This window comes from Cervus canadensis, chromosome 27 (assembly GCF_019320065.1).
Source record: "Cervus canadensis isolate Bull #8, Minnesota chromosome 27, ASM1932006v1, whole genome shotgun sequence".
In the NCBI taxonomy this organism is placed as follows: Eukaryota; Metazoa; Chordata; class Mammalia; order Artiodactyla; family Cervidae; genus Cervus; species Cervus canadensis.
The window spans coordinates 23,808,095-23,833,551 of record NC_057412.1 but is presented as its reverse complement, the minus strand read 5'-3'; the positions used below and the strand labels follow the sequence as shown (position 1 = coordinate 23,833,551).

The 25,457-nt window shown below is 35.1% G+C and overlaps 1 protein-coding gene across 5 annotated transcripts in view; it reads left to right on the top strand.

Annotated features, from left to right (window-relative positions):
• Nucleotides 1-25,457, top strand: part of ROBO1 (roundabout guidance receptor 1) — a 441,102-nt gene that overhangs the window by 321,801 nt on the left and 93,844 nt on the right. For all 5 annotated transcript variants that reach the window (XM_043449143.1, XM_043449142.1, XM_043449146.1 and 2 more), the window contains exons 4-6: nt 6,636-6,756; nt 7,255-7,393; nt 9,834-9,961. In XM_043449143.1, coding sequence (XP_043305078.1) covers nt 6,636-6,756; nt 7,255-7,393; nt 9,834-9,961 — 388 coding nt within the window. The remainder of the gene's footprint in view (nt 1-6,635; nt 6,757-7,254; nt 7,394-9,833; nt 9,962-25,457) is intronic.

Below are 25,457 nucleotides of genomic sequence, written 5' to 3'. Positions count from 1 at the left end.
CTGGCAGCTCCCCAAGCTGTGGAGAGGGCCACGTGCCCCCACTGGGATAATTGCTTTTTTCTGCATGAGTCTCTTGTTGCTTCTCTCTGATGATCGAGTGTGTTTAAGCTCTTGGCAGAAATCATGTTGGTTTTTAAATGGTATTGTAAAGTGGCCCAGCAAACAAATGAAATTGGATCATGTTCTCTTGTATGCATGGAGCCCAAGCAAATATGGAATGCCAACGGAGAGATCCTAATTGCCTGTTTTTCCTCTCAATTCCCCACCTAGGAGAACAGTTGAAAGACCTACAATAAGTTATGTTTTTTGTTTTTTTTTCCCCCCTTGTAACACTCTCCCTTTTAATGTCACCAGGTAAAATGTAGAATAGTCATTTGTTTTCAATTTGTCATTTTCATAATTTCTTTACAATGTGTATGTACTTACCCAGGCATCCTTTTGTTGTACAAGATGTTTTGTGTGTGAAAATCTCGTGAACGTCATTCCTATCATTAAATAGGCTATAAAGACCAAGGATGATTGGTAAGAAGGGACAAGCAAATGGATAAGTAACATTCAGATGAAAAAATTTCAGTGTGATGGAAATCTTACTAATTGTTTTTTTTATAATCTATACTGAGAAAATATTGTAAATAGGAGCATATAATTTATTTTTCTTAGTTTAACCCACCTATGTTGTACAGTCTCTCATTTTGTGTGAGGAGTCCATATTGAACTGGTCATGAGTACATGGCAGCTAGGTATAACAAACTTTGGATAACCAGCATGAAATCAGATTACATCTCATCGAGAAGCTTGAGTGGGAAGTATTTAAGACAGTGCATTTCTTCTTCCTTCTTCTCCTCCTTTTTCTCTATCTCTCTCTTCTCTCTTCTTTTATTAAAGGTCCGTGTGAACCAGAATGAAGCAGGAATAGAAAAGAGTTGAATTTTGGGGGGAAAATATACTGAGAGGCAATAGCCTTTATGAAAAGTAGAGAGGAAATAAACTTTATTAGCCAGGAAGAAGAACTGTGATTTGCCTAACCATGGTTTATTATTTTGTTTATTCATCTAAAATAAAACTTATGTTGGAGATTTTAATATGAAATCATGTTGTTATGGATACATGAAAATCACTTTTAAAAACATTATTTTGTGTGACAGATAAATAGAATACAGATAAATAGATACAGATAAATAGATACAGATAAATAGAATAAAGATTAAGTTCTTGAAATTTCCGTCTATACTTAAGTATTGATGGTGATTTGAGTGGTAGATATAAATTATTTTAAATCAGTGTTTTTTGATAACTGAAGTTTTTCAAAAATGTAAATTTTGATCTACTTGCTAACTCCATTAAAATTTATGTTCCAAAAAGTGAAACAGCAAAACTATGAATATGTATATTAAAAAATATAAACTACCTATATTTGATATTAAACCATGATTAGTAAAAACATAAAATTATTTAATTCTCAGCATGGCTTTTTATTAAATGTTCTTATTGAACTGCTTACCTGAGAGTGTGAGTAAGAAATATTGCCAAATAAGAAAGACTGTATTCTTTTATAGTATGTAAGATCCAAATTATGTGAATTATCTTTTATTTGGTTATAACTTTTTAGATTGCTGTGGGACATGTATTTTATCAAACTCATTGCCTATCATATGTACAGTATAATTGCACTACCACCAGTGTTTCTCCTTCATTTAGAATGCAACCTTTGTTTTTGAAAGTTGATATGATATATGTTAGAAGGCATGGATGCTTCAATTGGAATTGTTCACGTTAATGGTTGATGCACTTGCAAACAGACTGGAAAGTGATGGGTATTTTTTCACCTCCTATCACTCTCTGCTCCCTGATCAAACAAGATATCTTTGGTGGGGCGGCGGGGGGGGGGGGGGGGTGGTGGTTTTTGTTGTTACTATTGTTGAATTAATGCTAAAGGTTAAAGAAATAAAAACTGTTACTCTGACTCTTCTTAACATGTCTCTGTTGAAAGGAGTCCTTAAGGACTGTCCAAAACTGCCCTGAGGGTTAGTTCACCACGGTGACTGTCTGGAGGCTATGACTGGCATCTGGGATACCTGTGTCTTATGTTCATTAAGTCTTAAACCCTTGCAAAGTACTCTTCCTCTAGTTGACAACAGCTTGGTATCTGTTCTTCAGGTCAAAGATCCAGGCAGAATTACAGCATTGCTATGAAGAGATATTCTGCCCAAAGAGACTTAGTAGTGAACTGTTTAAGGATGATACCCTGTACAATAATTCAAAGCCTCTCTGCTCGTTTACTTTGCAAAGCAGTGTGAAAACATGATGAAGAATCATTTTTCAGACAAAATAATTTCTAAACCCAGGTGCTTTAAAGCTACCACTCATATTAACCCTGCTATTGTCTTTACTACTGTAAATGAATATTTCTGAGTCTTTAATCTTTCAGAAAATTGTAAAAATTAAGTACTGCCCAATTTCCCATAGGTATAATGACACCCATTTGTATCTTACGTGTATTATTTAAACATATTTTTCTTCTAGCATTCTAAATCAGTGTTCTTTTAATCCATTGTTAGGATCTATTTTAAAAATAGTATTTATAGTAAGAAACACAGATTTTGAATGTAACATCTACTTAAGGAAATGAGATAAATTATATGACAGTTTGGTGGTTAGCAATTTGAAATCGTCTTTGAAGCCCTTAATATAATTAGTGGTTTCGTTTTTGGTCTGCTGAATTCAAGTCACATTAGGTTAATGTAATTAAAAGCAGAAAAGATTTTGTGTAGCCGAACTAGTTAATTAGCCCCAGTTGGTTTAGTATGTTAACCTAGAGGTGTATGGATAACATTGTGGGGTGATGCCTGAAAAAAAATTCCTGTGTAACAGATACTTCAAATCATCTGACTTGCTTTAGGGTAGAAAATGAAGACATACCAAGAAGTTCATTTTAAGTTCATCTTTATTTCTGATTTTATGCACTGATTGCAGGGTGAGCTGTATATGCCATAGAATAACCAGACAAAAACCTTAATTTACTTTCTAAAAGAAAGCTCACTTCTCTGTGTGCAGAGATAATGTTCCTTCTTGTATTCTGGAAATAAGAATTCTGATTGTAGTTTTTTTCGTGCTCACCAGAAAAAAACTATGAAATGATTCTCTCCACTTTTGTTTGACAAGTTACATCTTATTCCTGATTTTTCTATATAATCTTATTAGTAAACAACACAATAAAGGAGATGAAAGCATTCTAGAAGGGATTTTCAATGACTTCAGAGAAGTCTTTAAGTACTAGGAAAGAAGGCTTTTACCCCTAAGGAAAAAATCAGTTATAGCTTCTTAAAGGGAAAATGCTAGTATATAAGAATCCCACATATCAAATACATTGAGGTATTCCGTACCTTAATGTCACTAATTTTTTTTTTTAACCTGAGACTGGTTCTGAAGAAAATATAAAGTGTAAAGTTATTTGAAACTTAAAAAAATTTTTACCATCTCCTCCTTTCTCCTCCTCTGGCTCCTTGCCCAAAAGGAGCAACACCACTGGGAACTTTTTTGTTTTCATCTAGTATGTAGATAGCTGAGGCCCCCCTTTAAGCGCTGTCTGGAGCTTATGGAAATGTATGCTTCTAATGTGGTTACTACTGAGGGCTGGTTAGGTAGATGGTAATGAGGAAGAGGGACCTCTGCTTGGATTTTTGACACAGGCTAGATGCCAGCATATTGTCTGAAAGCTTAACACGTTCTGCATCCCCACGACCGGGATTATGTTAATTGAAGTAGTCCTGTTGCAGTGCAGTGTTTAACATTGTGTCTGTTCATTCTACAAACTCGTTTTTGATAGGTTTACAATTTGGCTGTCAGATCCAGCTGCAGGAAGAAATCTGCCAAGAAATATTTCTCAGCTTGTTTTAAATAGTGCAATTTTCACAGTTACAGTATGTTGGATGTGTTAGAAGACATATTTTTCCTTTCTCTGAAGAGAGAGGAAATGTCAATTTTGGTTTACAAAGGGGCACTAGGATTTAGAATATACAAAGTCACCTTTTACAATCAATATTTGTATATGACAACATAAAATGGTGATTGTTAACAGTGGATTACTGTTGAAAAGTGGTATGTTATATTTGATTGGGGTTACAGCAGTAGGTTTTTTTTTTTCTATTCTTTTGTTTATTGAAAAGAAGAGGCCACCATGCAGTCCACATTTGTGACCATAGAGAATAGAATTATGGCTTTTGGTTTGCTCTGTTTCAGTTCAGCCATTGACATAATGCCAAAATCAATTTGAACTTATGGAAGTTGAAGACTGTCATTTTCATCTGTTATTTTTTCTGCTTCTGTTTTCGGTACTTTTTTTGTTTCTTCCTTCACTTTTGTCAATTTCTGTCTCTATCATCTCAAGGAAAAAAGTTCCTCCCAGGTTTAGTGAGGTTTGTTTGATTTTCCATTAAAGTTGTAATGTTCATTTTGGGCTATTTAACCCTTATTGCCAGTGACTATAGCGTGGAATGTAGGGTTTTATAATGAAAATGTCTTGTTGATGGAATGGAAGTTATGTGGGGGCATTTATACTAATCTGGGGAGTCTTCTCACTGCTTTTTTCAGATAGAATAAGCATTTATGATATTATTTAATTTTAACCCCTCCCTCCTTTTTCATTTTAATTCAGCATTTATCTTTAGATCAGAGCCAGGTCTTTAGAACAAGGCTTGTAAGCCTCAGCACTATTGACATTTTGGGTGTGTGATAATATTCTTTATGTGGTGGACTCCTGTGTATTGTAGTATATCATTGAATTGAAAATACAGCTTATAGAAAAGCATATATCACATGATTTTGCTTTGGTAAAAGTGTGTGTGAGATGTATTTTTTATACCTCTATATCCATATCTACTCATCTGTATCTATACTGAGAGAGAGGGAGGGACAAAAGAAAAATGTTCACAAAGTGTTGACGGTAGTTAACTTTTGGAAGGTTTTTTTTCATGTGACATTTATTTGTTATTTTTATTCTGTTTGAGAATTTAGATAAGTATATATGAAAAGAATAATTCTATCATTAACATATCTTGTAACTGCTAGAAACCTTTATAAAAATGCTTCATTAGATAATACACTAATTTTATCTACAAAAGCCATTTGCATTCATCAAAAATCTTTCAGGTGACTACTCTATGCAGGCGTTTTTCTAAGCATGAAGGACAGAATCGTGAACAATGTAGAGAAGAGTTACAGGAAGGTTCTTAAAATGATACGTGGAGAATCATGATCTTTTTTAATAAAAGGACTAAAAAAAAAATCAAGTTCTAAAGCACCCCAAATTAAAACCACTTTGTTAATATTTGATTTGTCCTAAGACATAAAGATTTGGTTACAATCTCTAGTTTGGGGTATCTGAATTGAAATGAAGCAATTTAGGCATTTCCAAAACAGTGTGACCTCCGCCGTTACAAAGTAGTAAACTCCTGGTGTAGGATGAAAAAAAAATTTTATTTGAATGGTTCCTTCCTTCCTTCCTCCCTTCCTTCCCTCCTTGCTTGCTTTCTTTATATTTTTGTTTCCTCCTTTGTTTAATCTGTAGACTGTACAGAATAACTTTGAGGTCAAAACCTCCATAAATAAACAGTCTGGAAGTTGTCCCTGACAAAACTTTTCTAAGGATCAGAGCTTTATAAATATTCATGGTTAATTGAACTCCACTCCCCACCAAAAGCGTATTAAATTAAGTAAAGATAGTTCAATTTCATCATCCCAATCTTAATTCATGGTTAACTTCAGCCTACTTATTGTACGGCAAGTCTGCTTATATTTGTAATTAATTCTTCTTCAAGTAATTAAGTGTTCAAGAGTGTACCCAAATGGATTTCCAGATGATTTATTGGGATCTGTTCAGTCTCTGCCTCCTAAGTCCCTAAGAAACTGTTGGACAGAAATAAAATCTATGTTTTTTAGGACATGTCAGTTTCTGCAGTGTTTTGGAAATTAAGATATATTCCTTTAAAGCTACTTTGGCAAGTTAAGTAATGAGAAATACTTTTGTTTTCACATCTTGTAATACTAGAATATGGTTCTTGAAATTACTTATAACTAATATGTATTTGCATATTAATTATAGTCACATTGTATTAAGAATTTCCCAAATAGCATAGGAAATTATATTCAATATCCTGTGATAAACCATAATGAAAAAAAAAATAAGAATGCACATATATTTATAGCTGAATCATTTTGCTATACAGCAGAAATTAACACAGTATTATAAATCAAATATACATGAATTTTAAAAAATTTCCTTTTTCTTTGTTCCACTTATTAACCAAATTGCTCATGCACTTTTTTGGTTTTCCTTTAATTAAATAATATGAAAGAACCTGGCCAGTCTGGAAACACAAATTTCTAGTTATACAGAATATAATAACTTTGCAAGAAATGTAGGTAAGGAAATATTTCGCCTCTTTTATATGGTATCTTTGGAATAAATTCTGTTTAAAGTTATTACCTATAAATATGGCAAATACTACACATCAGCTTTTTGATTTAATTAGGCTTTCTTTGCATGCTTAGAAAGTTGACTTCACTTACAAAGACCCCTGTCATATAAAAATTACTAAAGCGATTTTAATGATATTCATGTGAAACTTTTTTTTAAGATACGAGGAGGAAAGCTCATGATTACTTACACCCGCAAAAGTGATGCAGGCAAATATGTTTGTGTTGGTACCAACATGGTTGGGGAGCGTGAGAGTGAAGTAGCAGAGCTCACTGTGTTAGGTAAGTACAGTTTTATTTGACTTGCTTAACTGTAAAGTGAATCTCTTGTTATTATTTAGTACAATTACGCAGCAATCTGCCAATGCAGGAGATGCGGGTTTAATTCTTGGGTGAGGAAGATCCTCTAGAGAAGGAAATGGCAACCCGCTCCAGTATTCTTTCCTGGAGAATCCCATGGACAGAGGGCTAGTGTCCTTGGGGTCTCAAAGAGTTGCGCATGACTGAGCGACTAGACAACAACAAGGGAAAAAGAAATGGCCTCTTGTAGAAGGTAAACCAGTATTTTGGGAATGGAAAAAAAAAAGATGAAATTAGTAAAGCAGCCTTAGATAAAGTAGCCAAGACATAGAAAGACAAATAGGAGGGGACGCCACACCAAGAGAGGAGAAGTGGGGAACCCTGTGGAATACTTTTTTAAATTATGAATCTGCTCTTCCATAACATCCAGAATGGCTCTAAATTTCTGTATTTTTTTGAGATGACTTTTTCTAATTTTAGAGAGACCGTCCTTTGTGAAGAGACCTAGTAACTTGGCAGTCACTGTGGATGACAGTGCGGAATTTAAATGTGAGGCCAGAGGTGACCCTGTGCCCACCGTACGATGGAGGAAAGATGATGGGGAACTGCCCAAGTCCAGGTATGAATGGGAATTTAATGGTGGAATCATCTACCCGGAATTGCTATGGTTCTCATCTGACCACTGTTCACATATAAGCCACTAGAATGGTTTTCTCTGGACTCTTTGATCTCCTTGGGCCAGACACAGTAACAGAGATAATTAGAATCAGAAGATTGCCATGCTTTCTCTCAGAGTTTCAGATAAGACTGTACATTCATGACCCCAGCCTGCTCAGGAGCCCTTGTAAGATGTGCTATTCCTTAAACAGTTTTCTCTTTGTCCAACCAGACTACAGTTAATACCAGTGTCTTCTATGGGAATAGGTAGGGAAGGGAGATACAGCACTAAAGATAGAACGATGAACCAATTAAAAAGCAGACTTCCTTTTCCTTAGCTACAGTATCACCAGGGAATGGTGGAAGGGGTCAGAGTTTCTTGGTATCTGTCAAATCCTTAAATTGCCTAGAAGCAGAGATACACTCCCAGCCTTAGGGAATGAGGTAATGAAATGAAACTTTCAGGCACTGTCTTGAGGCTGTCAGCTCTCCTGTGGCCATTCATTCACCAAACATACCTTGAAGCCCCTATTAAGTTTGCAGGTTACAGCAATGGTTTAGATAAAGCGTCTGTTGTCAAGTGAACTCACCAAAGGAGACATGTATGGATAGATTCAGTAACATAGCAAACCTTTTTATTGCATAAAGGTAGACCTGTGGGAGCAGAAAATCAGGAGAGAGTTCTCAAAGAGAAGTGACAGAGAAGCAATGTCTTGAAAAATATATCAACTTGATAAACAGAAAGAGGAGAAGAATATTCAGGGAAAGAGACATCATAACACAGACACAAATCTAAGAATGTTTTGTGTGGTAGGAAGTTAGCATGGCAGAACATGGGCTCTGGGGCAAGAGGTTATGGGAAATCACGCTGGAGACAGAGGCTGAATTCACAAGACTTTGTATGGATTAAAGGATTTTTAATCATATGGCATGTGTACTTGATGAGCCAAGAGAGACATTACTATGAACCCGATTGCTTTTAGAGAGAATAAAATATTTGGCATTAGGGCTATCACATCAGTGGGGGTGAGGCCAGTGCCTGGGTCACCATTGTTGTTGTCCAGATAAGAGATGTGAATTACATGAATGGGGAGATAAGATGGAAATAGGATAGGGGTCCATTATCAAGACCAAACTGATGAATTGAATAATTGGTTACATATAGGGAGCTGGTGAAGGAAGGCAGGTAGATTGTGTTTGGAGAGGGAGTTCTTTGATGTGCTAGGGTAAGAAAAGAAAGTTTTATATAACATATTAAATAGTAGGTCTCTGTGGGATATGATGTCTAATTACTAGTCAGGATAATGAATTTGAGCTTACATAAAATAGGAGCTAGAAATATTTGTGTAGTTGATCAATATATAACCTACTAGATAGTTTAACTCAGGGATTTCATGTAGAGTAAAAAGAAGATTAAAGTGAAATTTCAAGGAACATCCAAAATTTTAAGAAAAAGGAAGATGAGACAAGGCAAGAGAATTCTAACATGAGACTGTCTGGGTACAAATACCAACTCTGCCATTAAAATAGCTGAAGAACAAAGCCAGTTTACCTTACCTTCCTATGCTTCAGTTTTCTCATCTGCCAAATGGAGATGAGCATAATACTTTATAAGTTGTTATAAGAATTTTAAAATAGAAAACCTACAGAATACATAAAGTCTGACATATAATCAGAATGTATCTAATGATCACCTAAATTTTACTGAGTACAGGAGCTTGAGGGAAGAACTGAATAAGTGCCAACTTTGCCCAAAAATATTCTGTTAAAAAAGTAGTTTAATGAAATATCATGTGTTAATGCATATATATGGAATCTAGAAAGATGATGCTGATGAATCTATTTGCAAGGAAGCAATGGAGATACAGACATAGAGATTAGACTTATGGACGCATAAGTGGGAAGGAGGGAGAGGGTGGGGTATATGGAGAGAGTAACATGGAAACATATACATTACCATACGTAAAATAGATAACCAATGGGAATTTGCTCTATGACTCTGGGAACTCAAACGGGGGCTCTGTAACAACGCAGAGGGGTGGGATGAGGAGGGACAGGGGAGGGAGGTTGAAGAGGGAGGAGACGTAGGTATACCTATGGTTGATTCATGTTGATGTTTCGCAGAAACCAGTACAATATTGTAAAATAATTATCCTTCAACTAAAAATAAATAAGCTTAATTTTTAAGAAGTAGTGTAATACTTTTGCCCCTGTGAATATAAAAAATACTTATTTCTATGTGCATGCTTACATAGAGGGTTGCCACATTATTTAGCTTTTGCTTTGAATTTTCTGAAGAGAATATTGCATGTGATTTGATGTCTAAATATGCCACAATTGTAACGATGCAATTCTTCAAGTAGAAGCTCACTTAACTCTGCTTTCTTTTGCTATGTCACTAGATATGAAATCAGAGATGATCATACCTTGAAAATTCGGAAGGTGACAGCTAGTGACATGGGGTCATATACTTGTGTTGCAGAGAACATGGTTGGAAAAGCTGAAGCATCAGCTACTCTGACGGTCCAAGGTAAGATCTGGGGAACGTTTTTTGAGATTGACTTATTATATGAGATACAACATTGATATTTTAGAATATGATAAATTAGTTTGTATAAATTATAGACTTTAAATAGTGCTATGTATATTTGATTTCAAACATAATTAAAGGAAATTATTGTTTTGCTTATGGGAGCCCTGTAAGTGTTTGTTACAGGAGAAGTACAAGAGCTTTTTTGTCTTGGGCAAATAGAGAAAGAGAATGTGCTTTCATCTCTGGGTCTTCAAACATAGAGCTTTAATTGAATGACAGGTATTGCCACAAAAATTTGATCTTTAAATGGAAATAAATCTACTGTTCCTTCAGGTCATGCACTTTCAAGTGTCTGTTCAGAACAAAAAGGTGAAAAGATTGTTTCCCTCTAGAATGTAAGATCCATCCACAGAGTAGGGACTTTTGCAGTCTTTTTCTGTGCTCACAGTGCCTGTGACTTAACAGACTCTCAATAAATATTTGTTGAGTGAATGAATCACATTTGTACTTTGCTAATTTTGATGAAGATTTATTATTTGGTGTGATGTGAACCAAAATGGATACCATACTCTACAACTACAAGTTTTTGAATGTCAAAGTCATGTCTGTAACTGATATGCAGAAATGGTTCCGTCACCTCCTTTGAGTCCACAATTTCATATGTTTTTTCGTTCTCATAATACCTTTTTCCTTCTCCCATGATGTCATGCTGACTATTTCTTACTATGTCTTATCTGAGAACTTTCTTTTTTTTTTGGGGGGGACATTATTTATTGTGGAATTTGAGAGACAGTGACCTTTAAAGAACTTTGTGTTGATGAAAAAAAATTTCATATTTTGACAAGTATATAGAGTAAAAAGGGATTTTGGCCATAAACCACTTAGCTTGTTTCTGAGTGTGACATTAGCAACACGTGCTCTGTCATCATTTCTGATGCCAGAAATGCACTGTCTCCTCTAAGTCTATTATGAAGAAAAAGGTGCTTTTTGAGGGAGTGCTTCTACTGTGGGCTTTCTACAAAAGAGCCTTGTGGGCTTTTTACACTAGGAAAAAAAAAAGAATAAAGAATATTTCCTTCCTGTCTCTAAAGCCATTATGTCCCACTTTGGGGTTTTCAGCTCAACCTCATAAAAACAAAAGAAAAAAAGAGAAAAGATCAAGAACAAACATTGAATTTCTAAGGCCTAGACTACTTCTCTTTAAGTTAGATTTGAACTCCACATAAGACTAAAACTGTAAGAAGGAAAAAAAACCCTTTGCATTTAGAAAAAGCATAAATTTAAGAGATGTCAAGTTCGAGTTCAAAAGCCCTCCAGAGGGAGTGAAAGTAGCCCTGGATGAATACAAGACATGGAAAGGTGTGTCCGTCTCCAGGCAATGGTGACAGGGAGCTTGACTGTCTATTACATTAGTCAGAGAGATGTTTTACTTCATAAAGTCCTTTACCTTGGGAATTTGATGCTTTTATAAATAATAGCTGTTCTTCTGTGTCTATAGTAGACATTGAAATCAAAATAGAGTTTCTTCCTGCAGTCTTATACTCAATTCCAAAGTTAATTCAGCCTTAAGTTTTCCATATGGAATTTGTGTTCCTAAGCCTGGATTTCAGTGAAAACTGGGGTACAAATAATCAAAGCCAAAACTACTTAAGGAATTTAGAAGTTCTTATTGGTTTTTTTTATATAAACTTATGAAATATCTGTATATTGTTGAGAAGTTATTATTTTATTCAAGTATTAAAATATGTGCTTTTCCATCACTGTTAAAATACAAGCTAGAATAATATGCACAAATGTGAAAGAAAGTAAAATGATCGCCAACAGCAAAAGAAAACTAAGGAATAGAAACAAAGGAAAGTTTTCAAAGGTAACTTGAAAAGCTATATATATATATATATATTTTTCCCCCCTTGAGATTAAGTGAAGAAAAACACTAGTTACTGTAAAGAAAGCTAATCAAAAAATGAATCCATTTGACATCAGGAAACAGTTATAAGAAGTTTAGTACCATAGTTGTTGTTGATTTCTGTATTTTATTTGTGGTTCACTTTTAAAAGGCACTATTGGAGTCAGTATGAGCTTAAAAATAACCTTTTCCTTTCCTCATTCCTCATGCAATAAATATTTAATTTTGAGAATTGATGTTGGGCAATAGAACCCGGTGCTCCAGGTAGAAATTTTGGGGGAAAAAAAAAGTTTCTTAAGTAAGGATGAGCATTTGATTTTCCACCCCCAGTACACTTATGATTAGTTCTAACTTTTAAAAATTAACCTTGATTGGAGAATTACTTGCTTTTTTGATTTTTTCTTTGAAATCTCAATTCTGCTCTTTTAGAGACTCTATCTGTGTGTTTCCTTAAATATTCCATTCTCAACTCGTGATGTCTTTGACTTTTCTATTGTGTACTCTTCAATGCTTAGCATGTTACTAGGCATCTGGTAGACACTTTATATAATACTTGTTACAATTTGGAATAGGTATATGAACTGCAGCGTTCTACTGGAGTGGTAGAAGTATCGCAGGGATGTCCCAGTGGAAATTCAGCATCTCCTGGCGACTTTGATTCTGAGTGCCAACAGTAGGTTGCATTAAATCATATTTGAAGAGCCTGTCATCTATGATGACTGCCTGGTGGTCTGTGTTTGAAAGGAGCAAAGGAAAACCTGGGGCTTGACAGGGTTTCCTAAAATTAGATGAAGTTTGTTATCTGAGCTTATCTGAAATATCTCATCATATATATCTGAGCTTATCTGAAGCTTACTAAATATCCAGGTTATTAGGCATGCCCTCTGGAGAACCTGATTTAATAGATCTTCGTTGGGGTACAGAAACTTGTTTTTGTTTTTTGTTTTCAAGCAAGCTCATCAGTCCTTGTAATGACAAGTTATCAGATGAACTTACACAAAGAACAAAGGGCTTTAAAAATTACTTTAGAGTTTGGGAATTACCAGAGCTGGAAGAAGTACATTACAAAGAATCGTGTAGTGAAGAGTATAGACATTGGAGTCAGATAGAATGTTGTTGAGTCTTACTTCTGTCGTTTACCTAATGTGTGACCTAGAAAAAGTTATTTAAATTTCTTGAGTCTTAGTTGCCCCATGTATAAAAAGTGGACAGTAATACCAACCTCACAGCATTTTTCAAGTATTAAATGAGATTATACATATAAAAAGCTTAACATATTGTGTGTTACAAAGTGTTTTATAAATAAGGAGCATTGTACTAGACAAGTGTTACTGTTAGTGATAGCTTCATTGTTTAATTTTAATAATATTAGCTATTTCATAAGGAAAATAGTAATGTTCAGATAATTCTAGACAGTTCTTCCTTTGCAATTGTAACTGAGAAATCTGAAGTAATTAATCATAATAATTTATTATGTAGCACATTATTAAAACTCTTCTCAAATATGAATCATTAAGTTTTTATTAAAAAAAAAACTTTGACTTTTAAACCTAATGTGCTGAATCTTGTTAATACCATCAAAGGTAGTGCTAGACTTAATGTTGAGGTTATGCAAAATAACTAGATAATTTAATGAAAATTATGACCCTTTGGGAATAGAAATGATTTCAAAATGATTACATTTCATGTGTAATGGGGTGTTACTGTTATGGAAAAACATTCAGCAACTCAAAGGATCTGTAGTCATTTGACCTATTGAAAAATTATTAATGTCCATTACATGACCAATAAAAAATGCTGAAGTAATGCTGTTTGGAATGATAGCAATAGAAAAGTGTTTCTATTTAACTCTGAGTTAACCAGAAAATTCAGTCAAACTAAACTTGATATTCTGTCATTTTCTGAAATAATCAAAATATTATTATCTATAAATGTAAACCATCAATATTGTTATATTTATGACTTGTGTTTTTATGCACCATTTTCCCTCCATCCGGTAATAACATTTACACACCTCCTTAAGAATTCTTTGTAAACTTAAAATACACAAACAAATTCAAGCATCTTTTTAAAGAAATATTGTGTCAATTTTGATTGATTACATTGTTGTTCAGTCACTGAATCATTATTATATTTGCATTTTAATGTCAACAAGTGTTACGATTGCTGTCACGGTAGAAGTGAATTATCTTCTAAACTAGTGTTGCATATTGCACAATGGCCCCATCTTTTAAGGAAATAGATGTATAATGTGGTATTTATAACCATTTTACAGGTTGTGACATACCTATAAAATGTAAAGTCCAACTGGAACAGAATAGATACAGAGAGGCACCCAGCCAGGTTTTTAAACAGTATGCCATTGAAACTGCTGAAATTTATGCCTCTGGTTGGCATTTTGAGAATGGTTGTGGGTTTGTTTTATATAATTTTGCTATCTTAACCTAAACCTATTAGGCCTTTATTAGATGTGTGCCAGGTGGGCCTTGAGATTCTTCTTGAAATCACATGATAGCCTACCTAAATCTTCCTACTTGTTTTTATTTTTGAATAAATTCATAGTTAATGTAAAAAGTGGGTACATTTTTTTCTTTATTGAAAGTAGCCTTTTAGAAAATCATGGTGGATGCCCCCTCAAAACACTTATAGAAAAATAAGGGAAGAAAAATAACTTTATTTACCATTTCTAGTAATGGCAAAATATGTAAAATTTGGATTTATTTATGATGGCAATCGTATCTATAGCTTTTTAAATAATTCCACGTTTTGAAGCGTGCTATCTTGAAAGGAAGATAGTCGATAAAACCACAAGGGTTTTAACTCCAAATTTCTCCCATTTCCAAGTTTGTACTCCGCCCTAAGATTTTTTACAGTTCTTTGGTTCAGTGATATTCATTGCTTAAACAGGGTAAAGTCGATGGCATTATTAATCTTTCCACTCCCTTTGCAACTTCACAGATAAAGCAGCTCTTATTACTGTCACAATTTCATTGACAAAGTAAATTTGTGACTCTCTATCACCAGAGCGATCGTGTTCCCATCGCTGTGTCTGTCACAGGAAACTGAAATGAAAAGGAGCTTCCATATATCAGCCATTTCCCAAGCAATCACATGTTATCTCTGCCGACTTGAACCATTAAGAAAATCTAATCCCATTTTGTATGTCTTTCTTACAATAGGCACTAAAAGACATATAGCCCTTCATGTCCCTGAAGCCCTGAGTGCTGGGCCAGTCAGACACAGGAAGCTGGACGTTGAGTTCACACCCCACTGCACTCTCCACAGGCCTCTCACAGGGACCAGTTATTCTTTGAAGCTTAAGAAACAGTTGCTTTTTCTGCCCTTTCAGCAATAGCTCTGCTAAAAGAAAAGGCAGATGCCACACATCTCTAAACCAGGTGATGCTCTGTAACCAGACAAATGGGATTTCTGTGAAACTCCAGCTCTTTTCCTATAAGTGCTTGTCCATTTTTCTTCCCTTGATGTGAAATTGCTCCATTCTCTCCATTTCATCACCTGTTTTATTATTATTATTATTATTTTTAGTTCTAAAATATGGTATCATGAATGATGTTGCTCTCCCTTTAAATGTGTTCTTGGCATACAATAGGAATGTTCACATGAATCATCAAAAGGATATGCATTCTATTCTCTCCTGAAGAACTATTATTTTGGCTGATGTTTCCCATAAGTATTCCGCCTTCCATGCAATGAAGGAACAGAGCGCTTCTTCGTTAGAATTGATTATCCACTGACAGCCTCTGAGAGGCTGAGCCTTGAAGCCTAAGATTGACTGAGGCCAGAGAGATACAATGGCAGAAAAAAAAAAAAAACAAAAGACCAGTGCAGTCTTTTTGCTGACTTAATTGCTACTGATGGAATGCTTCCTAGAGCTCCTCTCTGTGCTGTTCTCTTTTCTGTGCCTCAAAACAAAAACAGAACACCTTGGCTGAAATATCTTGGGCCCTACAGTCTATGACTGACCCCTATTTAACACCCCAGTGAATTGGGAATTTAACAATAGTTACGACTTTCAGTAAAACAAGAAGGAACTATTCGAGGTTTCTCTAAGCTATTAAGATTCTCCTAACCCAGTGTGGGAGTATTCGTTCCAAGGAAATAGTAGTGATGCAGTGAACACAGGTGCAGACGAGCCATAAGAAGCTGAATTCTTCCATATTCTTCATTTCAGTTGGTGGGAATGCAACATGCAGATACACAGTGGTAGGCAGTGTAGGCGTTGGTGGGATCATGGCTTTACTCTTCCATTTCTCAAATGTCAGTCACCTTAACATCTTATTTATTTTGCTTTTTAAATATCTCTCAACTCTCAACACCTTTCTTATCTTCTTATCACTGCTTTATTATCTCTTGCCCAGTGAAACTGTTAACATCTAACCAGTTTCTTTGCCTCCATCTTGTCTCATAGAATCCATCTTCCACAGAACAGGTACGTTGACCTCAAACACAAATCGGTTATGTTAGTTCCTTCGATAAAACATAGTCATGCTTCCCGTCGCTAAGGATAGGATTCAAAATACTTCAATACTGCTCTGCCTAGATGCTTAATCCTCTCTGGCTCCTCCCTTCAGGGTAGTAGTATTATATTGTTTACATCTTTTTTTCATGTAAATGTCACCATGTCGATTTTGTCTGGGCTTTTCTTTTGGTAAGTCTTGGTCTAAAATGCCCTGCCCCCACTGACCATCTTCTACATCTTCTATCTGTAATTACTTCTGTAATTCTTCTGTAATTACTCCTGTCCTTGGACCCCGCTGAGGTAGGCATCTTCCAGAAAGCTCTGCAGACAGTCCTCACCCCAGTATCAGGCTAGGGATACACGTTTATGGACGCATTGGATTCTGTTGCCACCTTTATTGCATTTCAGCATTTGCTCATTTGACTGTGAGCTCCTTGCAGGCACACTTTGTTTACTTTGCCTTCTTAGTCTCATTGCTTATTGCAGTCTTACGAGCATCCTTGATGTTCATGTACCATTTTCTGTCTGAGCCAATCAAGGACTGCCCCGATACATACCAGCTGTGGGATCCTGGGCGAGTCAGTTAACTTCTCTGAGTCAGTATTCTCATCTGTTGAAAAGAAAATGAATGTACATGGACTGTAAACATCAAACATGATAGAAAGTTTTAAAAAACAATTAACAAAATAAAAGCAGTCTCATAAAAGTGGTTTATGGGTTATGAAGTGCTTGTGCCAAATGATGGTTGTTATGATTATTTTTCTCATCATCTTCTTCCAAAACACCTTAAAACTCATTAGCGTCCCAGTAATATTTATTTTGACCATAGAGATGTGAAAGATTTTTATAGCTGATTAATGCATAGTTTGGTAACTGTTTTGCTTTTATGCAATTATAATTTTCTGTGGTTCTTTAATACTGAGGCCAGTCTGTCAAAATCAGTCCTCAATATTTGTTGGACTGTGTTTTAGGGAGATATTTTTGCTGCTGCTTTAAGAAAATTCTGTAGGGTAGAACTAATAACACACTCTTTTCTGACACACATATGGATTCAAAAGATGAATATATAACAAGTGAAATCTCTGATTTTTAGGTTTCTCATCTGTAAAATGGGAGTGAAAATGTCTTCCTCATAGGACTTTGTGGAAATTAATGAGCTAATATGAAATGCTAGCACATTGTGAAGCATTGAAATGCTCAATAAATAGAGAAGCAATAAAGATGATATGAAGAAGGCGTAGAAAGAGAAAGAGGTCATTTCAGTGATGTATCTTCATATGTGTCAGAATCAGGACTACATGTAGCTTTAGTGCCCTTTAGCTGCCTGTCACTGGCTGTATGAAAAGATTAAAGTCAGGGTCATATGTGCACCTCCATCACTTTACATAGATACACAATAAACACTTTTAAGTAAACAATGACTATCAAGTCTTCTGTAATTGTGGTTTAAAAAAAATGTCAGTTCGTATTTTAGTTGCTTCAGGGAACAGAAAATAAGTTAGGTACACACACACAAATTCTACATTTAGTTTAAAATGTTTTTTGTTTTTATTAATTGTGTGTATTTGATGTACATTTGAGACCCAAATAGTTTTTTATTACAGATTCATAATTAACATAACACCCTTTGATCTTTGAACATAATTATTTTCCCTCCTAATATGTTCAATGCTGCTAAATTCCCTGCTAAAATAAATAATACTGAATTCATTCATTGCTTCTTCCATAGTTATAATCCATCTATTGGAACAATTGAGTTAACTAGACTTAAAAATAATTTGATAGATGGTCTCCAGTAATAACTACTATATAATTTAAAACTTTAACAGTCTCAAAAATGGATCAAAAGTGCACATTTAAAACAAATGCACATTTGTGCATTGAACCTTTTCTAAACTCTGCAATAGCAACTTTGAAGATTACCAAACCACATGTGAATCTTACACAATGTCGTATGTTGTATGTCTGGCCTTTTTTTTTTTTTTTTATGGACCACTATATAATTATTTCAGGATGTAAAATTAAAACTTAAGTAGAAATAAAACAATGTAGTTGACTATGGATTTTATTGCCAGTAGTGAGGGATAAGCTTCTATAAACTCTCATTCAAAAACAAACTCTAGGGGAAAGAAGGCCTTTTTGTAAATTTGTGGTTCCCATAAACAGGCTTCACCATGTTTAGCTTTTTATCAGCATATGAGATCTTATAGACTGTAAGAGTCATATCACTTTTTAGAGCTGGTATATCTAAACAGAGAAGAAGCAATGAGAGGAAAAACTGGGCCCTTCGGTTCTGAATTCCATTTCTTTGATGTCGACTTCATTTAAATCATTTGTTGGAACAGTTTGCTTAAATTTCTGATTTCAGAAAAGCTGGCAGTATAATAGTACATTGTTCCTGACCAATAACATGGTTATTTGAGTCAGAGCCAAAACTAACAGTGTCAGAGGGCCTTTTTGCAGGTTCAAGTCAGGTTTACTATAATCCAAGATTGTTGTTAAGGACTGTGAGTTTACTACTTGAAATGGTAAATAAAGTATTTCAGATTGAAAAAAAAAAAAAGAACTGAGTTCAACATTTTGGGGAAACACGTATTATGAGGCCCTCAAAGTTTCACCTGATGAATTTAAGAAGCTTGACATGTGTGAGACATGTTTGCCGCCCTCTGACAAGAGATGGCAGGCTGGTTCTTTGGGGAATGATTCTTCATGACATGTGGCAGGAGGCCACAAAGGCCCAGTAAAGTCAGTGGTACTAGAGTAAACAGTACTTCAGGGCTTCAGGAACTGGGACATACACACACAGACACAGACACACACACACACACACACACACGCACAGAATGTTTTATATATATATATTTACCACCTCCTATTATGTGTATTGCTACTCTTAATGTTGAACTGGAGACTTACTCAGAATGCCCCCCTTATGGGATTTGTTGTGGCTTTTTTGTGTTGTTGCTGTTGGTTGCTTTGTAGTTAAAAATAATGTTTTAAAAAACTTGAACTGAAGATTTGAGGAGCTAATGAGAAAGAAATGATTTGTGGTTATAAAAAGAAAACCCCCAAAGACAATGTGTGATTGAAGACTTTTTTTAAAGAGTCAGTATTGCCAGCTGAGCTCTTTGTGAACAGGCTGAAAGTAGAGTGCTCAGAGCCAAGAGGTTTAATGAAGTCCCACTACAGAATTTAACAAGAGAATGATTTGTGAGAATGGCTTCCTCTCCTAACTGTTCTGATCCAGTGGCATAAATAGGATGCTGAGCTCCACTCCTGCTGGGTTTTTTCTTTTTTTTTAAATGGTATTTGATTTGATTGAGACTCAGTAGCATTATGGCCTATGATTCTTTTCCTTTTTTTTTTTTTTTTGTAGAAAGGATAAAGTAAAGAGCTTCTTGTGTTCTTATAACCTTTCAGAGATAGCCATTTTAACCCTAATGACTGCTGAAGATGTGACATTCCCTTAGATTTCTTTCATTTACTCATGAAGGTTTTGGGTTGCTTTCAGTTATTTCACACAAATTGATATAAATCTTGAAAATTATTCAAAAGAAAAAGCAATTCTCCACATAACCTTCCTACAGAGAACTTGAAACACTCTCTTAAGTTTGTTTTTTTTTTTTTTTGTCAAGCAAGTATTTGAAGAAGTAAATAGAGCAGTCGGGTACAAGAAATAATTGGTACATAAGATGATTCTGTGACAAATAATGACTAGCACCACACTAGTAAACAGCACATCATGGATCTTCCATTGTGTTCTGAGCTTTACTGGAATTTATTCATCTACATAACAGTGGATAAGTTTTTCTCATTGCTCAATGATATAGATGGATAACTTAGTAACCATCTTTAGAAACCTACATTCTGAAATAATGACGGCAACCTGTAAAGATGTAACTGAGTTGTGTGAATCTACAGCATCTGCATTACTCAGCCTGAGGATGAAATTTGAAAAAGTGAATTAGTCTTTTGCTCTAGTCTTTAATGGGTAGCTCATTTTAAAACATTAAATTCATTACTAACAATCTTACATAACTTTAAGATGTGAAATTATGTTGTGATATTGTGAATAATGAAAATTGATGTATTTATTCTGTTTTATCCAGAATTACTAGGACATAAATGATTGAGATAACTCATTGTTTAAGAGAGAATAATCATAAAGAGAATGATTTTGGACTTTGACATTAAGAACACCCTTTTCTTGTGATGAACCTGGATAAATTAAATATGCAAGATAATTGAAAAGTGACTTTTCAATGCATCCATATATATCAAATTTTATTATTTGCTTGCTATCATTTCAAATATTTTGTAGGTATACACAGAATGAATAATGATGCTGAGCAGTGTTCATCCTTACAGATTCACAAATCATTTCTATATATTCCAAACATTAGGCTCATCATTAGAATAGTTACACTTTACATTATTCAGCAGCTGGTGTCCTCTGAACCTTATTTCAACAATTCAAAATGCAATATGCTTTTTATTTCATTTTTTAAAAGATTCTGTATTAATTAAAAATTACTGCCTATTAATATCTTACATAAAGTTTGCAAAACTGATTAAAATGCCATGAGCATTTTAATTTTCTTTTAAACTGTTACACTCTTGACTTGGTAAATTATGTGCCAGTATAAACACACCTATAGAAAATACTAAAATAAGTGTGAGACAAAATATAGCTGAGTAATTGCTTTATAACAGAATTATGAGAGTAGGAAAATATTTAAATGGTTGTTAAAGTTAGCTTTAGCTGTAGGACATTTATTTTGTGTGGTCAGTGTTATTAGGAGAAAATTTAGACCACAGAACAATGAAAACTGATAGATATGGCATTTTAAAAGGTACTTTTTAAAAAAAAGTTGACGTGGATGACAGAAGAGCCATTTCAAACAGTGTTCTTTTTAGATCGTTGGCAAAGAGATTAAGGGGTGCTCTTGTGTTTTTACTTAGGCTTTTTATTCCCCCCAATGAATAAATACTAAATTAATAAGTATAGGTGATAATAAATAAATCTGACCTGATTTAGGTTTATTGGAAATTATGATAAGTTACATAATTTCTGTACTGGATTGTTGACATATTGAATAGTAGACAAGGATGAGGGCTCTTTTTTACTTATGAAAGAACTGAGGTCAGAGTTGTCTTTATAATGTATAGCAAACTGAACATAAACATTTGATACTTGGTTGCATACATTTGACATTCACAGTAGTTATCCTATCACATCTTTCTGCAGAGATGGAATTGGCTGTTTGGACATTGTTCTTTTTCAATGAGAGAATAGAATATAACATGAGTCGTTTCCTCCCCCAAAACCTTTCTATGTGTGTGAAACATGCCCATATGTGACACAGAGTAATTATGTATGCATGTTAATTTCATATATTAGTATATAGACTATTCATTTAAATAATGTCTTTTCTGTTAAGATATAATTGACATAACATTATATTAGTTTTAGGTGTGTGGTATAATGATTCTATATTTATATACATTGCAAAGTGATCAGCACAATAAGTCTAGTTAATATCCATCACCATATATAGTTAAATTTTTTTTTCCTTGTGATGAGAACTTCTAAGAATTACTGCCTTAGCAACCTTCAAGAATGCAGTAGGGTATTAGTAACTATATTCCCTCTGTTGTACATTGTATCTTCCATTATATAATTTATTTATTTATTATAACTTGGAATTTATAACTTTTGACCTCTCTCATCCATTCCACCAACGCTTCACCCTCACCTTAGGCAATCATCAATCTGTTCTCTGTATCTATAAACTTTTTTTTTGTTTTCTTTTGTTTTAAATTCCACATGTAATTGAGGTCATATGGTATTTTTCTTCCTCTCCCTGACTTATTTCAATTAGCATAATACATTCAAGGTCCATCCATGTTGTCTCAAATTACAGGATATCCTTATTTTTATGGCTGTATAGTATTCCATTGTTTATGTAGTTATTTATTTAGCTAATTAGTTTATATTTCTTTATCCATTCATCCAGTAATGGACATTTAGCTTTTTTCTAAGTCTTGGTTATTGTAAATAATTCTGCAATGAATATATATATGTATATGGATTAGTGTTTTTGTTTGCTTTGGATGAATACCTTAAGAGTGGAACTGCTTTATCACGGAAGTTTTATTGTTAATTTTTTGAGGACCCTCTATATTGTTTTCCATAGTAGCCTCACTCATTTACATTCTCACTAATAATACGCAAAGTGTACTATTTTCTCCACATCCTTGCCAACATTCCTTATTTCTTGTTTTTTGTCTGTTTATTTAATATTTATTTATTTGTTTGGCTGCATGGGGTCTTAGTTGCATTATGCAGAATCTTTAGTTGAGGCATGCGGACTCTTAGTTGCAGCATGTAGATTCTGATTTCCTAACGAGGGATTGAACCGAGGCCCCCGGCATTGGGAGTGTATACTCTTAGCCACAAAGAAGTCTCTCCTGTCTGTTTAATTATAGCTATTCTAATATATGTGAAGTGAAGTGAAGTTGTTCAGTCATGTCCAGCTCTCTGCGACCCCATGGACTGCAGCCTACACGGCTCCTCTGTCCATGGAATTTTCCAGGCAAGAATACTGGAGTGGGTTGCCATTGCCTTCTCCAGGAGATTTTCCCGACCCAGGGATCGAACCCAGGTCTCCCGCATTGCAGGCAGACGCTTTACCATCTGAGCCACCAGGGAAGCCCTGAGGTGATATCCTACTGTGCTTTTGATTTGCATTTCCCTCAGGGTTAGTGATGTTGAGCATCTTTTCATGTGCCTGTTGGCCATCTGTATGTCTTCTTGGAAAAATGTCGAGTCAGATTCTCTACCCATTTTTCAAATCACATTATTTGGGTTTTTTGCTATTGAGTTGTATGAGTTTCTTGGATATTAGCCCCTTATCAGAAATATAATTTGTGCATATTTTCTCCCATTCAGTGGGCTGCCTTTTAAATAGTTTTTTATTGAAAGTTGTTTTGTTTATGTCATGGAGCCAAAAGATTTTAGAGCCAAATTTACCTTTGAATAAGTTTTAATAAGGAGGAGAAGGGGACAACAGAGGATGAGATGGCTGGCTGGCACCAACCATCACCATCCAATTCGATGGACATGTGTTTGAGCAAGCTGTGGGATTTGGTGATGGACAGTGAAGCCTGGTGTGTTGCAGTCCATGGGGTCGCAAAGAGTCAGACATGAGTGAGCAACTGAACTGTTAAAAAGGTTTAACAATTTTTAAAAAAAAATTTAAACAAGCAAGTCATGCAGTATTCCAAAAATAGCAAGAATTTAAAGAGCTGGACAGACCTGAGAGCCAATCTTCCATGTCTTACCTGATACATGATCTTAAGAAAATTACTTAACCTTCTTATTTCTCCCTCTACAAAATTGGCATATTGAACTCTTGTACAGGGTTGCTGGGAAGGTTTCTGGTGTATGATCTGACACATAGTTACCTAAAGTTGATGGCTCTTCATTAAATTGAGACGTAAAAGGTTATGTGATTTATGCAGGATAGACCTGATTAATTTTGCAGAGAATCTGATCCAAAGTTATTTAACTTTCAGTTGAGTAGTTTTATTATTATGCCATCATGTACTTTAATGCTGACCCTCCATGGCTTACGCTATTTGAAGATAAGGGTCCCAGATTTTCAACTAAACAAATGTTGGAGTACCTTCTATGTATAAAACAATACACCAGACACAGTGAGTGCACAGACAGTAAGCCTGCCTTAATGGAGTTTATTGATAAAGAGATATACGCAAATGTCTATAGTATCAGCGGAATCTAAAAAGTGGATTTTTAAAGGTATGGGTGGAAGAAAGTGCCTTCAGCTGGATAATGGGGGCATTATTGTCATTTGTTCACTCTTTCAACAGATATTTAAATGCAATGTAAATAGTGTCCTCAACTCTATAAGTTCTAGAGAAATGATGGAAAACAAAATATTTAAATACTTGCCCTTGTGGAACTTACAGGCTATTTTAAGAAACAGACCTCTATAGAATAATCACACATTTATAGTTTAAGGCTGTAGTTACATGCCCTAGAAGAAAAGTTAAGGTCTCTGTAAGAACATAGTAGCATTCTGATAAGATTTAGTATCAAATTTAAGGTAGCTCCTTGAAGAAGTATTTTTTTTTTTTTGAGCTAAGTGCTAAGATGAGTAGGAATTTAAAATAGGAGGATCTCAGGGTATAGCATAAACAGAACCAGAAGTAATAAGAAGCAAAGGGTACTCAAGAATGAGAAGAAGACCTACATGGCTAAGTTGGAAATGTGGGGGAGGGAAGAAATATGAGAAAACACCAAAGAGTTACTTAGCAAGGCCATGTTGGGGATTTTGCTCTCTTTTAAGAGCAGTGAGGCCCTACTGAAGGCTTTTGAACTAAATGTGCTATAATCATATTAGTTTAGTTTTTAAGCATTCTGGTTGCTTTGTGAGGTCGGAATGGAAAAAAAGCAAGGCATTATTTCAGGTGATGGCTGTTGCATAACTTGCCCAGGGTGGTGGTAATAGAGTCAGAAAGAGGTGGATGGAATGGAGAAACAGTTATGAAGTAAAAGCTATGGAGTTTGGTAATGAATTGTTCATCTCAAAGAAGAAGAAAAGAAAGATCTAGGTTTCTGGCTTTCTAAATTGATTTAGGAACTATTATCACCAAAATTGCCAGGAGATCCAACTAGTCCATCCCAAAGCAGATCAGTCCTGGGTGTTCACTGGAAGGACTGATGTTGAAGCTGAAACTCCAATACTTTGGCTACCTCATGCGAAGAGCTGACTCATTGGAAAAGACCCTGATGCTGGGAGGATTGGGGGCAGGAGGAGAAGGGGATGACAGAGGATGAGATGGTTGGATGGCATCACCAACTCAATGGACATGAGCTTGGGTAAACTCTGGGAGTTGGTAATGGACTGGGAGGCCTGGAGTGCTGTGGTCCAGGGGGTCACAAAGAGTCGGACACGACTGAGCGACTGAACTGATACTTATACCACCAACATTATGATCCTGAGATCCTACGTCAGGTGGCATGCACATCGTCATAGATTGCTGGATACCTGCATTTCAGTTTCAGACTCTTTAGCAGGCAA